This window comes from Denticeps clupeoides, chromosome 2 (assembly GCF_900700375.1).
Source record: "Denticeps clupeoides chromosome 2, fDenClu1.1, whole genome shotgun sequence".
Lineage (NCBI taxonomy): Eukaryota > Metazoa > Chordata > Actinopteri > Clupeiformes > Denticipitidae > Denticeps > Denticeps clupeoides.
The window spans coordinates 29001234-29013487 of record NC_041708.1 but is presented as its reverse complement, the minus strand read 5'-3'; the positions used below and the strand labels follow the sequence as shown (position 1 = coordinate 29013487).

Below are 12254 nucleotides of genomic sequence, written 5' to 3'. Positions count from 1 at the left end.
AACAGTACCACATAAGTGCAAATAAGCCTTACGCAGGGGCACAAACAATAATCACATAACAAACACTCTGTATGTCGTCAGCATTACTGGAAAAGGAGGTGCTGCTGGGCACTTCGCTTTCCTGCCCTCCTTACTCTGATGTGGCTGAGTCTACTATACCATAAACTCTACCATGCAAATGTTTTTTTTATTCAGTTTGAAAGCAAATTAACAATCATTAACAATCTCACAAATATGCATTAGAGCATGAAGCACATTAGACTACACCAGTGAAGGTTCTGCACCATGGAGAACCAGGTCCAGCTGCAAAAAGACAGTAAACATAGAAAAAGCGAAAGTCTAGCAAGTAAACGTTAAACATTCATGTCCAAATGTCTTTTTCTGATGAGTGTTATGGTTGCCCAAGGCTGCCTGCAGTTGGAGCCTGATAGGAAATGTACAATGCAAACAAAGCCTCGACAACGGGCCCTGACACTTAATCTGTGTCGTTGGAGGCAGGGCATGTCAGGCGACATGAATGGACTACTATGTAACCTGTCACAAGACCAAGCCCTAATCTGTCAAAGCCTTAAAGAGCTGCTTCCACCCCAAAATCTAAGTCAATGAAACCACCAACAAGTGTCATAACCATACACCACCACTTCTATCCTGGTAACTATTAACCATTACCTCCACCAAAGCACAAAGACATGGCAAACATTTGAAGACGTGTCAGCCAACCAGGACGGTCTTCAAATGGACCGCCACGGTGAAGCAAGCTTCACAATGTCTCGGGTTGAGAAGCTCCGGCTGTAATAGGATCCTTAAGTAGGGCTGAACAGAAAATCTTCAACAAGAAGTCTTATATCCAGGTAGACATCTAGATTGAGTTGTTTTGTCAGGTATGGTTCAAGGAGAGCCAACGGGAGGTGGTGGTGACGGCATCTACCATCTGACTTGGTGCCCTGAATAACCATGAGCTATATGACAGAAATAATTTTTTTGTTGTGATTGTTTCAGAAAACGTGCGCACGTTTTTGTATATTCATAGATGTCTAACAGACATTAGTCAGTCACGACACATGAGTAGTAAACTTTTAACTTTGCACAACTATCCAATGAAATATTGGACATCAACATAATGCTGTAATTCAAAAAAAAAAATATATATATATATATATATATATATATATATATATATATATATATATGCAGATTTTAAAGAAAAAAAATTCAGACACCCCCACAGCAATCCCAGTGTATAAAACGCTGTGCATTACTACATGTTATGATTAGGAACATGACAAAAGCAGCCTTAGGCAGCCACGCAGATTAAGATTAAGCAGTGCTGAGTAATGGGTGGGCAGAGCCTAAGGTGCAAGTGTAGGACGGAGGCACCCTGTAGGTAAAAACTCTTCTTAACATCCTGTGAGGCAGCAAGTTCTGGTTTTAGGATTTTTTCTGAACTCCTTGCAGGCGTGCAGTGTGTTTACAATGATCATTTTGTGCCCCATAGGTGCAATTTTTGCTATTAACACAAAGCATTTTTCATCGCCAGTCACATAAACAAGTATGATGCCATTATGCAATTACATTCAGTGTGGGAGCATGTGTGTGCATTTGTGTGTAATAAACCATGAGGCGCTCTTAATAAAGCCCAATCTGGAGTGGCCAGGTGGAGGTTGGTTAAGAGAGCCAGGGCAACCTTCCTAAGACATGAGCAGGGAGACTAAAGTCCCATCTGCTGAGACCACCCCACCCACCGTGTGTGTGACAGTAATCCCTGCTGGAGAGGAAATCGTCTGGTGATCTGGCCAGAATGGGAACCACGTTCCTCGGCGAGTGAACAAGACACTGACGCTAAATGCTATTAAACCCTATGGGCCATGTTATTGATGCAGTGTGTGTGTGTGTGTGTGTGTGTGCCTAGTTTGCCTGAATTAAACCAATCATAATCTATCTGCAGGTTTGGTTAGGTAGTGGGTGTGGTTTGCAGAGATCATGGTTGCAACGTCTGCTGACATCCCTGTGTACAAGGGGTGTTAAGCGCAAAGAAAACAAAGGGAAGCGGCAGAAGGGAGGAGAAGGGACATTGCAAAGGCATTTTTAAAATTACAAAAAAGTTGTTACTCTTAAAAGACAGAGAAAGGAACCATTTCTGGTTTTCATATGATTATTTCTGTAAATCCTGAATACACACTTGATGCCATGTCTTGTAAAACTTGGGCAACACTTACGGCACTAGCTGTATAGTTAACCAGTCCCTCCAGATTCAAGATTTAGGCCAGTCTGACGTTCATAAAGTTACAGACATGTCTTCATCCACAAAAAAAAAAAAAAAAACTCCCCTAAAACTCCCCTCCTATACATCCAAGGCAATTGATTTTTGGGAGGTGACCCACTCAGTAAAAAGACCGCATGCCCCGAGAAGAGGAAGACTGTACAAACGAAGGCATGGCAGCAGATGCTGGGGGACATGTGGAGACCTCCTCCTGAAAAACCTTTTCACCAGCACATTTAAAACTCCACAAAGGGGACATGGGTCACTCCTAAAGGACACACTCAGAGGTTGTCACGGTGGGTCCCTTGCGGTTTTTAGCGTTTTGTCCCAGCATGACAACATTTCAGTACCACCAAGAAGTCCAACCAAATTACTCACAGAAAAAAAAGTGCGGAAGGGTCGGTGAGTGAATAAGGCTTCCATGTGGCTTTTTATGAAAATAATATGTAAATAATAATAAAACAAGATCCGTTAAGATCTTAAAACAAAACACTTGGCATGTCTTCAATTTCCTTTTTGTACAAAACTGAACCTGTAAACCAGAGACCAGGTAGTGGATCAGCTCTATACAATTCACTCTTTACTAATGGTGCTATCACAGCTCTGACACTACAGACATCCCAAAGACACCATCTTACTGCCATTCCACAGATCTGGCAGCAGTACATGGTTTGGGGGGAGGGACTGGGTTACAGTTTGTTTCATTAGAATTTTTAAAAGGAGCACGGTCATCTTTTTATTATTATACTTTTTTTTTTTTTATCGTGCCTCTCATCTTTCTGCAGCCACTGCTGTCCTGTGCATTGTGTCGAGAGGTTTCTCTTAGGCCTGTGTCCTTTTGCCCTCACTCAGTCAGCTACTGGTGAGCCGAAGGGCCATACGAGACCATATGCTGACTGTCTGCACACAGCGCACACGCAGCACAGAGCCACGGTGGCCCCGTCAGCCCTCATTTCCATCCAGACGATGGAGCCAGGGAACAACGCAGGGGTCCGTCCAAGCAGGTTTGCCGTGCCAGACCTTCACTGGGCTGCCTTGACTGGCCCTGGTAGGGACACAGTCCCAGTCGCCAAGGCTGTCCAGAAAAAAATCGCAGTAAAAACAGAGACCTAAATGTTTCCACTTCAGGATTATTTTTTGTATGTCTGCAGACAGTACGGCTTGGTAAGAAACAGCCTGGGAGAACATGAGGGAAGACCCTCACACACAAACATGCACAACATCCCTCCATCAGGAACGATGGAGAGATCGAGTAGATGAAACCGATGCCGTTCCACTGTCCTGTAGCAAACAAGATTGGTCCAAAACAACTTATGACTGATTGATTCAGCCTTGCCTTGTCCATAGAGAAAATAGTGACTTTGCATCAGCAGTTCTTTCATGAAGGCAGGCCTTTGTCCTTAACAAGACAACCGTGAGTAAGCATGCGGGAATGCAGGGCTCGCTCAATGGCCACAGGACCGAAAACGTCAACATCAATTAAGACGGGCGTCGTAACGAACCATGTACATTTTCAGAGGTTATGCTCGGTCCAAACTCCAATTGCAGGGTGCCACCCATACGGTGTTCCTCACCCAGGGTAAACGAAAGCATCCGAATATACACACTGCACACGTTCTACTCCTACCCCCCAACACACCCACCAAAGAGGCCCAAACACTGCAGGTCTCAACTGAAGAGTTTACGAGGGACCAGTCATGACCCAATCATCTCCAAATGCACAGAGGAAGGGAGGCGCCGCAAAGCACTTTTGTTGCCATGCTGGTGGGAGGTGCTAATCTCTCCACCCCCCATCCTTTCAAAAGAAAAACACAACTGGGCGAAGCATGGCAGCGTGATTCTACACATGATCAACTGTATATGGTCACTATCTTCAGAGATCATATATATATATACACACACACACACAGTCCCAAATCTGTTGCTTTCTAATGATCAGGCGATACACTGACCACACTTCCCGGCATGCACAGGCAGCAGCGCGTGGAAACAATGCTTACCTTGGGCAGCTCCTTGAGCTGGTTGGCGTCCAGCAGCAGCTCCTCCAGGCTGCGGCTGTAGCGGTAGATCTCGTCGGGGACGGTCTGCAGGGAGCAGTGCCGCTTGTCCAGCGACTCGACGTGGCGGTTGCACCGCCACAGCGGGATGCACTTCAGCATGTCCGGCCGCCGTGGGGAGAGGGTCGCCGGGAGAAGCTTAGACGCTCCACATCGGAGGGGAGCTGGGGAGGGGGGAGGGCGCTGCGTTCAAGGAGGACGCGGCGATCCTTCGCGAATCAGGTCGAAATCCAGCTGGAAACGGGAAACAGGACCTCCAGACTCCAGCGCTTTCATCCAGCGGCTCGAATCCGCCGAAAGGGTCGACCGGGTTTTATACGTACGAAGCAGCAACACGTCCCGTTTCCAACTCTGTTCGCGCGTCACAGCCTGACATAACACCCGCAACTCTTCCAAAAGATCGGTCCGCACCGAGACGAGCAGATATTCCGAGCCTGGCCACAGGACACGGGGCAATTCCGCATTATCCGGTGGTTTCAAATCACAGGCGCACCTCCACCCACCGCCCGGTCCAACGCCGTAAACAAGCACCAGCGCGTCCGGCTGAATTCCGCTGACAGCCGGGCGGTCCGGGGTGCGGGTAGCCCGCGAAACCGGCGGCGAGTGTGCGGGGACGCAGCCCGCGGGCTAGCTAGCAGGCTAATTCCGAAAAGACCTGTAGCCAGCCGGCAAAATATCGGATTAGCCGAAGTCTGACAGAGTCTTCTGGTAAAAAAAAGATGATTAAAAGCGGAGAAAAGGTGTTAAAAAAAAAAACCGAAATAAAAAAAAATCCAGAAGAAACAGCAACAGGGTAGCGCTGCGCCTCTCTCTCTCTCCTCAGTCCAGGCCACTCAGGCGTGTTGGGGGCTGGGCTGCAGCGTTTCAATCCTCCTCTCTCTCGCCCCTTCACCGCGGACCCGCCCACGCCAAGCGACCACGTCACAAGGGCGTCACGCAAGTGCCCACTTGCCGAATGGGGGCGCGACCAGCGGCCTGAGCAGTGCATGTCGGGATGCAGAGGCGCTAGAAGTGGACGACGTCGACTGCCGAGAGGGCGGGGAAAGGGGATACGGGTGACAACTTAATTTGATTCGAAATGCCCTTCAAAATGGCGGCCGGGATTCCCCCCCGAGAGAAGAAAGCGTTCCGAACAATTTTATCTGCAGGAGGCGTTACGCGAGCAATGTAGTACTATTTTAGCCTGGTTTTCCAATTAATAATATATAGGTTGTGAATATTAAGTAAGACAATGCCATATTAACAGTAATTACCAGGGCCTTAATAAAGCAGCGCTAGAGCGCCACCGTGCGGTACGGATGTTTGCCTTAACCTCCAACATTTGACACATCCACGTATGGTCTAATTAAGTGACTTGTGAGTGGACAGCATGACAACTTATTTATATTTTGGGGCAAAAGTATGAACAGAAATAGCCTTATAGCGTCATGTTACATATATCATCTTTTAGACTACATAAATTTGATTGTGTTTCTGGTAGAATGTGGTATAATGCTAAGTGGATTTATGATCAAATGAAATTGAAATGATATTGATATGATCTCATACACCTATGTGACCAAAGACAGAAAGTTCAATGAAATTGATTTTTCTTTTCTATGACCCCACTTGTGCTCCTAGTTAAGCTTTGCACACACAAGAAAGACCATCCATTGAAAAACTCACAGAACATTCTATACGTTCCTTCCACAACCACATTCTTTCATAATACGAATCCTTCATAATAAGCTCAAGGACATCATCAATACTAATTCATTCCTTCCTGCTGTATAAACTAGACCTATTTTTAAAACATAATGCTGTGCTGGTATAAACAAATTACTGCTTTGCATGACAATTCAATAATCATCGGCACAAGAGTTTGTAAATGCCCCATAAAAAGGCTGCCACAAAAGAAATTCAATAATCTTTCAATTATTTGAATTAAATATGTAATTCAGGACCCTGGAGATGTGTCATTCTGAATATAAACAGTGGTTTATATTCTATATTCAGCATGTCAGCAAAAGATACAAACATATCAAACCCCCCTTAAAGCCACCGTAAATAATGTGAATAAAAAGATTATATTCATAGTTGGGGGTCCTAGTGGGGGTCCTAGTGGGGGTCCTTGATCACTGAATTAATGGTACCATGAAAGCACATTGTAAGTCGCTCTGGATAAGGGCATCTGCCAATGTAATGTAAATGTAAAAATACAGCTAAAAAAAAAAACACAGTGAGTTCCCTTTTATTCTTAAAATTTTTTATGTACAAGTGCGACTGATTTATTTTTTCTTTTAATGTACATTCAATATAGAAAGTTTATATACGTCATATTACATAGAACATTTCACAATTGCACTAGTCTCCCACACCAACTTGGAGTCAGTCTTGTTCCATGGCCATCTGTAACAAGAAGCTCATTTAATCCAGATGGTAAAGGCCGAAACTGAACTGGGTATGAATACTAGAATGCTTTTCATATCCTGGAGAGGGAAAGCATGTATAAAAAGATTTTGTGAAAAGCGTTCTTCTCATTGGTAGGGCCAGAGAGTGAGAGAGAGAGAGAGAGAGAGAGGTTTTTTTAAAGGCAGAGAGAAAAAGAGGGAGAGAAATACAGGCTCCGGCTGGGGGGGAATATGTTCAGACAGCATAGCGCGAACAGGCTGTGTGTAAACCAGCCATTTCGCAAGCGTCCTGCTTTTGTTCTCTTCTTTACACCATTTTCACACAATACTATAAAACAAGGTTTTTTAAAAAACCCACGGGAAGGTGTTTGTGAGATGAGAGCACATTTGCGTGAGCCATTGAGTCATGTGCTGGGGACGATGAGGAGACTTAGAGGACATGGTCTTCCACATTGACATGTAAAAATATACAAAAGTAAACTATGCATCTCTGGCTGGAAAGAAACACAGAAGCTCGATCAAAAAAAACAAACAAAAAAAACTGAACAAAAGATTTAAACTAAAACAACAAAAAAAGAAATCATTAATGAAGGTAAGTGCTGTTCTGGTGTCAGAGAGTTGGGTCAGGGCAGTGATGGTCACCTCTCCCATGCTTCTATTTATTGTTGTTTTTTTCCCCCCAATCGCCCTCCTCTCCTCTCTGAAAGCTGAGAAGGGAGTTTTGTCTGTTGCATGGGAACAGCAGGTGGAGGAGAGGTGAGACTGTCAAATATGCAGCTTTAGCTCAAGTCTCCATTTTCGGTGTCCACAGGGGGAGGGACGCTTGGCATTAAAGTGGAGGTTGTGCCAGCGGTCAGGTAGCCAGCCACTCCTGGACCTGAGTTATGAAAACAAGAAGAAAATGTAGAATGAAAAAAAAAAATTGTGGCTAAATAATTAAAATATGACTGTGTACACCAAACCACAGAAGAAAATGCATCCATTAAATGTTACATTTACATAAAACTCTCAAAAACAATCATTGTTAACTTACCAAACTGACATCACCTGATTCATATTTTATACATAGTTACATACTTATATATTTCTACATATGATCTGGGGAGTTTGAATGGGTAAAATATTAATGAGATTAATGGGATGAAGGTTGCGGCAGGGTCTGATAAAGCACTGGTAATTGCACTTGAAGAGGGAGGCAGGAAATGAAAGTGAGAAAATGGAAACATGTGGCGAGAGAGATTAAAGGGAGACCGGAGTCTACCTGCATTAAAGTAAGAGAGAGGAGAGCAAGGTGAAACTACAGTCCACTCCGCAAGGGACTGCTGGCAGCCAGAAGAGATGGAGTGGAAACACCTGAGGAGGAGAGAAAAAGAGGAAGCAAAAGGGCAACAAGCACAAGCTCAAAGGGTAGAAAGTGTTCAACTAGTTATTTAAAAAAAAATATACACACACACACACACACACACACACACACACACACACACACACACACACACACACACACAGTACAGGCCAAAAGTTTGGACACATCTTCTCATCCAATGTGTTTTCTTTATTTTCATGACCATTTACATTAGTAGATTCTCACTGAAGGCATCAAAACTATGAATGAACACATGTGGAGTTATGTACTTAACAAAAAGTGGAGACCTGACCTCCACAGTCACCGGACCTGAACCCAATCCAGATGGTTTGGGGTGAGCTGGACTGCAGAGTGAAGGCAAAGGGGCCAACAAGTGCTAAACACCTCTGGGAACTCCTTCAAGACTGTTGGAAAACCATTTCAGGTGACGACCTCTTGAAGCTCATCGAGAGAATGCCAAGAGTGTGCAAAGCAGTAATGGGCTATTTTGAAGAAACTAGAATAGTTTTTGTTAAGTACACAACTCCAAATGTGTGGCCTGTACTGTATGTGTGTGTGTATATATATATATATATATATATATATATACACACACACACACACCATTATTTAAGTCACCGTAAATAAATACATTTACATTTACAGCATTTATCACACCAACATCTAAACAAACTACGGTGCTGCACTGGAATAATACTCCTCTTCCACATAAATATCCTATAAAAATATTTATTAAGAACAAAGAGCATACCTCTTGTGTGTAAAAACTCATACCTGTTAGGTAGCCTGCAGTCTGGGTCTCGGAGATGAAGAGGTCGTGTTTCTGGTCTTTGAAGGCACTCCAAATTGGGGAACCGGACAATATTTCATTAACCTGCGAAGATATTATGCAGCAAGTAAATACTCAATTCTTAATTACTCATAATATTAAGTTCATGTTTGGGATTGCGTTAAATTTCTATTAACTTCTATGTGAAAAATAAAAAATATTCAAAAATACACAAATTATAATTGTCATTGTTATGTTTAAAAAAAAAAAAAAAAGCATAAATCCAACACACATATTTATTGCATAGGTTTAGGTACCTGCTCCCCATACTGTAGACTGCGGGTCATGGATTTAAGAGCTTTGACAATCTGAGCTTTGGTAGCTGATGGGTTCTCCAGGGTCTCAAGACCTACCCCTTCCAAAAGACGTAGCAAGTATGGAACCAGCTCTACCTTGAGAGCCTTGACACACACACAAAAAGAGACAACAATAAAAATTTGGATTGCATTAAAAATAATAAAAGCAAATTAGCAGTAAAATATTTAAATAAAAAGTATTTGAATAATTATATACCTGAGCCACCAGGTCTGTCTGCTCCTTCTGGAACATGCGGTTCAAGGCTTCACAGGCCAAACCTGCCATGTCTGCCCTCACCTTCATCCCCACCATCAAAGGCCCTATCGTATCCAGAGATGCCATCGACCTGACACACATCTACAGGAGACAGACACACACAGGCACACTCAGGTTGTCATCATTATCTGAACAAAGCAGGGTCAGTTACCATTCCCAATTGTATATCAAAATATGTCATAAGTTCAGTGGGGTTCTAAATGCTCTGCAAATTGAGGAAATCTGGGCACGTCTGACCTCACTGTCTGACAGCACATGGATGAGTCGTATGGAGCTTTTGGGGACAGCATTATTCCTGTGATTCAGTGCAGCCAAGATGCGCGGCAGGTGACCCAGCGGAGGAACCTGGTCAGCCAGCTGAGTCTGAGTGCTGAACAAACATACGGCCGCCGTGGTTACCGTCTCCAAGGACTCACCCTGAGGGGGGAGCAGAAGATGAGTAGGTCAGCCATATCACATGGATATCACACAGTAATCCTGGAGAACATCCCTTCTCCAGGATAATTTGTCCCACAACTTTGACTCAAGCCTGCCACATACTCTGACAATGAGACTGCAGCACTTTAGTACTGGACTGGAAAAAGTTGCTGTGGGAACATATGAGATAGAACTGGGAAAATTAGAGAGAAAATGAAGTGCCAAATCCCAGGTCAGATTTGAATGAAGATAATCAATTATATTAAAGATGCATTTTGTTGCTACTGTCTCTCAACAAAGGCACTAAAAACGATCATAAATATGAAACTGTTGCTGTAAGCTGTGTGTGGGAAAACTCACATTGGGGTTGTTTTTCTCAAGCAGCTCAGTCAGAGTCTCCAGGAGGGAAACCAGGAATTCTCTGGGTTTGCGGAGCACCCACCCAGGCTGAGCAATGAAGATCCTGAGGAACACTCCACCAACCTCCATCTCACCTTGACCAGCCGCATACGGTACTGAGAAATCCTCTGGCAGCTGACACAAACATGCAATGTATCATAACTCTTCTGAGTGATCAGGAAATGCGGTTTAGTGTTATGTAATAGTTCTGAAAATTTCTTACCCTCCAGTTCACATCAGGATTATCTTTTTGCAATTTAAAGTGACTGTAAGAAAAACAAGGGGAGTGTATAATGTACCTGAAGGGACTTCAAGCCATAGTCATGCTTTCAAAATAGACACCAGGAGAAATTCAATCTAGAGATATGTTCTTATGCAAACTCAGGACATTGCATCAATTTAAGGCTATTCTACGGTGCGGAAAGGGTTAAGTCTGTTAAATGTTCAGTACATGTCTGAAAATGTCACAGACGAGAGTTAATAAGGTGCAATTGTTGGGAGTTGTAAGTGCAACCCTTACTCCAGCATCATCTCTCTGACTGTGGTGGAAACCATTTCTCGCGAGCTGTCATTCCATATGAGCTCAGGGTTCTCATGGGTACCCTCAAAGATGTGTACTGCCGCCTCAGAGTTGTCTCTCATTGCATCCATGAACACACCAGGGAGGAAACGCATCAGGATTAGACGCACCTAAGACAGTGAGGGAGGGCGGGAGGGGCAAAAGAGTCCTGTGTATCTCTGAAAGTCAAATTTGCGACAATTTACTCATCACATTTTAGTTTTTACTGACCTTTGGCCCAACCAGCTTGTCTGAGGTCATCTTACAGAAGAGGTCTGCTGTTTGTGATCGCACCTGTGGGTGGGTGGAGTTACAGAAGAGGTCCAGCAGATAGATCAATGCACCTGACAAGGGAAAAATTTGGTGAAAAGAGAGCAACAGAGAAGAGAAAAATAAAATTGAAATTCTGCTTCCACAGGAATAATAAAAAGCACCATGTATGCTTTCCTCACCCTTCGCCATGGCTTCCTTAACAATCTTGGTGTTAGACGACAGGGCGTACAGAGTTTCCAGGACAAGCTGCCTGCCTACAAGACAGATACTTTCTTTTCTAATGCTAACAAACAACAAGGCACTGAAGCGGTCAGTTGAGTGTTTCTTACTGGATGGCAGAGAATGCAGCAGCACCAACAGGTTGGACAGAACCATGGACTCAGCAATGTTGCCGACACACTCTTGGTTGGAAGTTACTGTGTTTATAACCTTGGGATGAGGGCGTGGGGTAAAAAGAAACCACATTAGTTTTTCTAAGAAAATATTGGCAAATTGACATGAAGTACCTATATAAGTTTGTCATAAACTAACCAAAACACCATAAATAACTTAATTTGCAATAGACACATCATAAAAAAAATGTAAAGGTAAGCTATTATTAAATGGCTCCCATTATATTTAGATTATGGTCTAAGACACAGATGACAGGCGGTACCTCCAGGGCCAGCTGCTGTACTCTGCCTGCCCCGTGGACACGCAGCAGTGAGAATAGCAATTTGAAGTGGCCGATGCACTCAGACTCAGACCCTGGCAGAAATACAAACACCTCTGTCTTTCTGTGCATCAGTTATCCACATGGTGTTAATGCATTGTAGCTCGTTTTCTTGTCCGGTTTTCTGATGAGTGGATGGCTGCTTTTATTTAAGAAAGTTGTGGGTTTACCTGGGTTGTTCTTGATTACATTCCTGAGGGCCTCCAGGGCCATCTCTGCCCAGCGGAGCCTCTGAGCATGTTGCTGTGACTCCACCTTACTAGCCTGGGTCATGGCTAAAAGGGTGTGAAGATACTGCGCTTGCGAGCCAACATAGTCCAGCAGGCTGGCAGCAAAAGCTTTAGGGTACTGTGTATGATAGCAATGGCACGCATGTTAAGAGATGTACTTAATATTAACCATTACTTAATCCACAATCAAAA

General features: G+C 43.9%; 2 protein-coding genes across 23 annotated transcripts in view; both read right to left on the bottom strand.

Moving 5' to 3' along the window:
- The window catches only part of scrib (scribble planar cell polarity protein), a 60988-nt gene extending 55928 nt beyond the window's left edge, over positions 1–5060 (bottom strand). For all 22 annotated transcript variants that reach the window (XM_028959904.1, XM_028959913.1, XM_028959984.1 and 19 more), the window contains exon 1: positions 4261–5060. In XM_028959904.1, the coding sequence (XP_028815737.1) occupies positions 4261–4419 (159 nt within the window). In that variant the 5' untranslated portion in view covers positions 4420–5060. The remainder of the gene's footprint in view (positions 1–4260) is intronic.
- Positions 5061–6545: 1485 nt separating this feature from the next.
- The window catches only part of dnajc13 (DnaJ heat shock protein family (Hsp40) member C13), a 29958-nt gene continuing 24249 nt past the window's right edge, over positions 6546–12254 (bottom strand). The window contains 13 exon segments of the mRNA XM_028967917.1: positions 6546–7584; positions 8845–8944; positions 9157–9300; positions 9413–9553; positions 9710–9889; positions 10250–10423; positions 10512–10554; positions 10809–10978; positions 11079–11191; positions 11300–11374; positions 11450–11549; positions 11776–11867; positions 12003–12180. Of these exon segments, the coding sequence (XP_028823750.1) occupies positions 7487–7584; positions 8845–8944; positions 9157–9300; positions 9413–9553; positions 9710–9889; positions 10250–10423; positions 10512–10554; positions 10809–10978; positions 11079–11191; positions 11300–11374; positions 11450–11549; positions 11776–11867; positions 12003–12180 (1608 nt within the window). The 3' untranslated portion in view covers positions 6546–7486.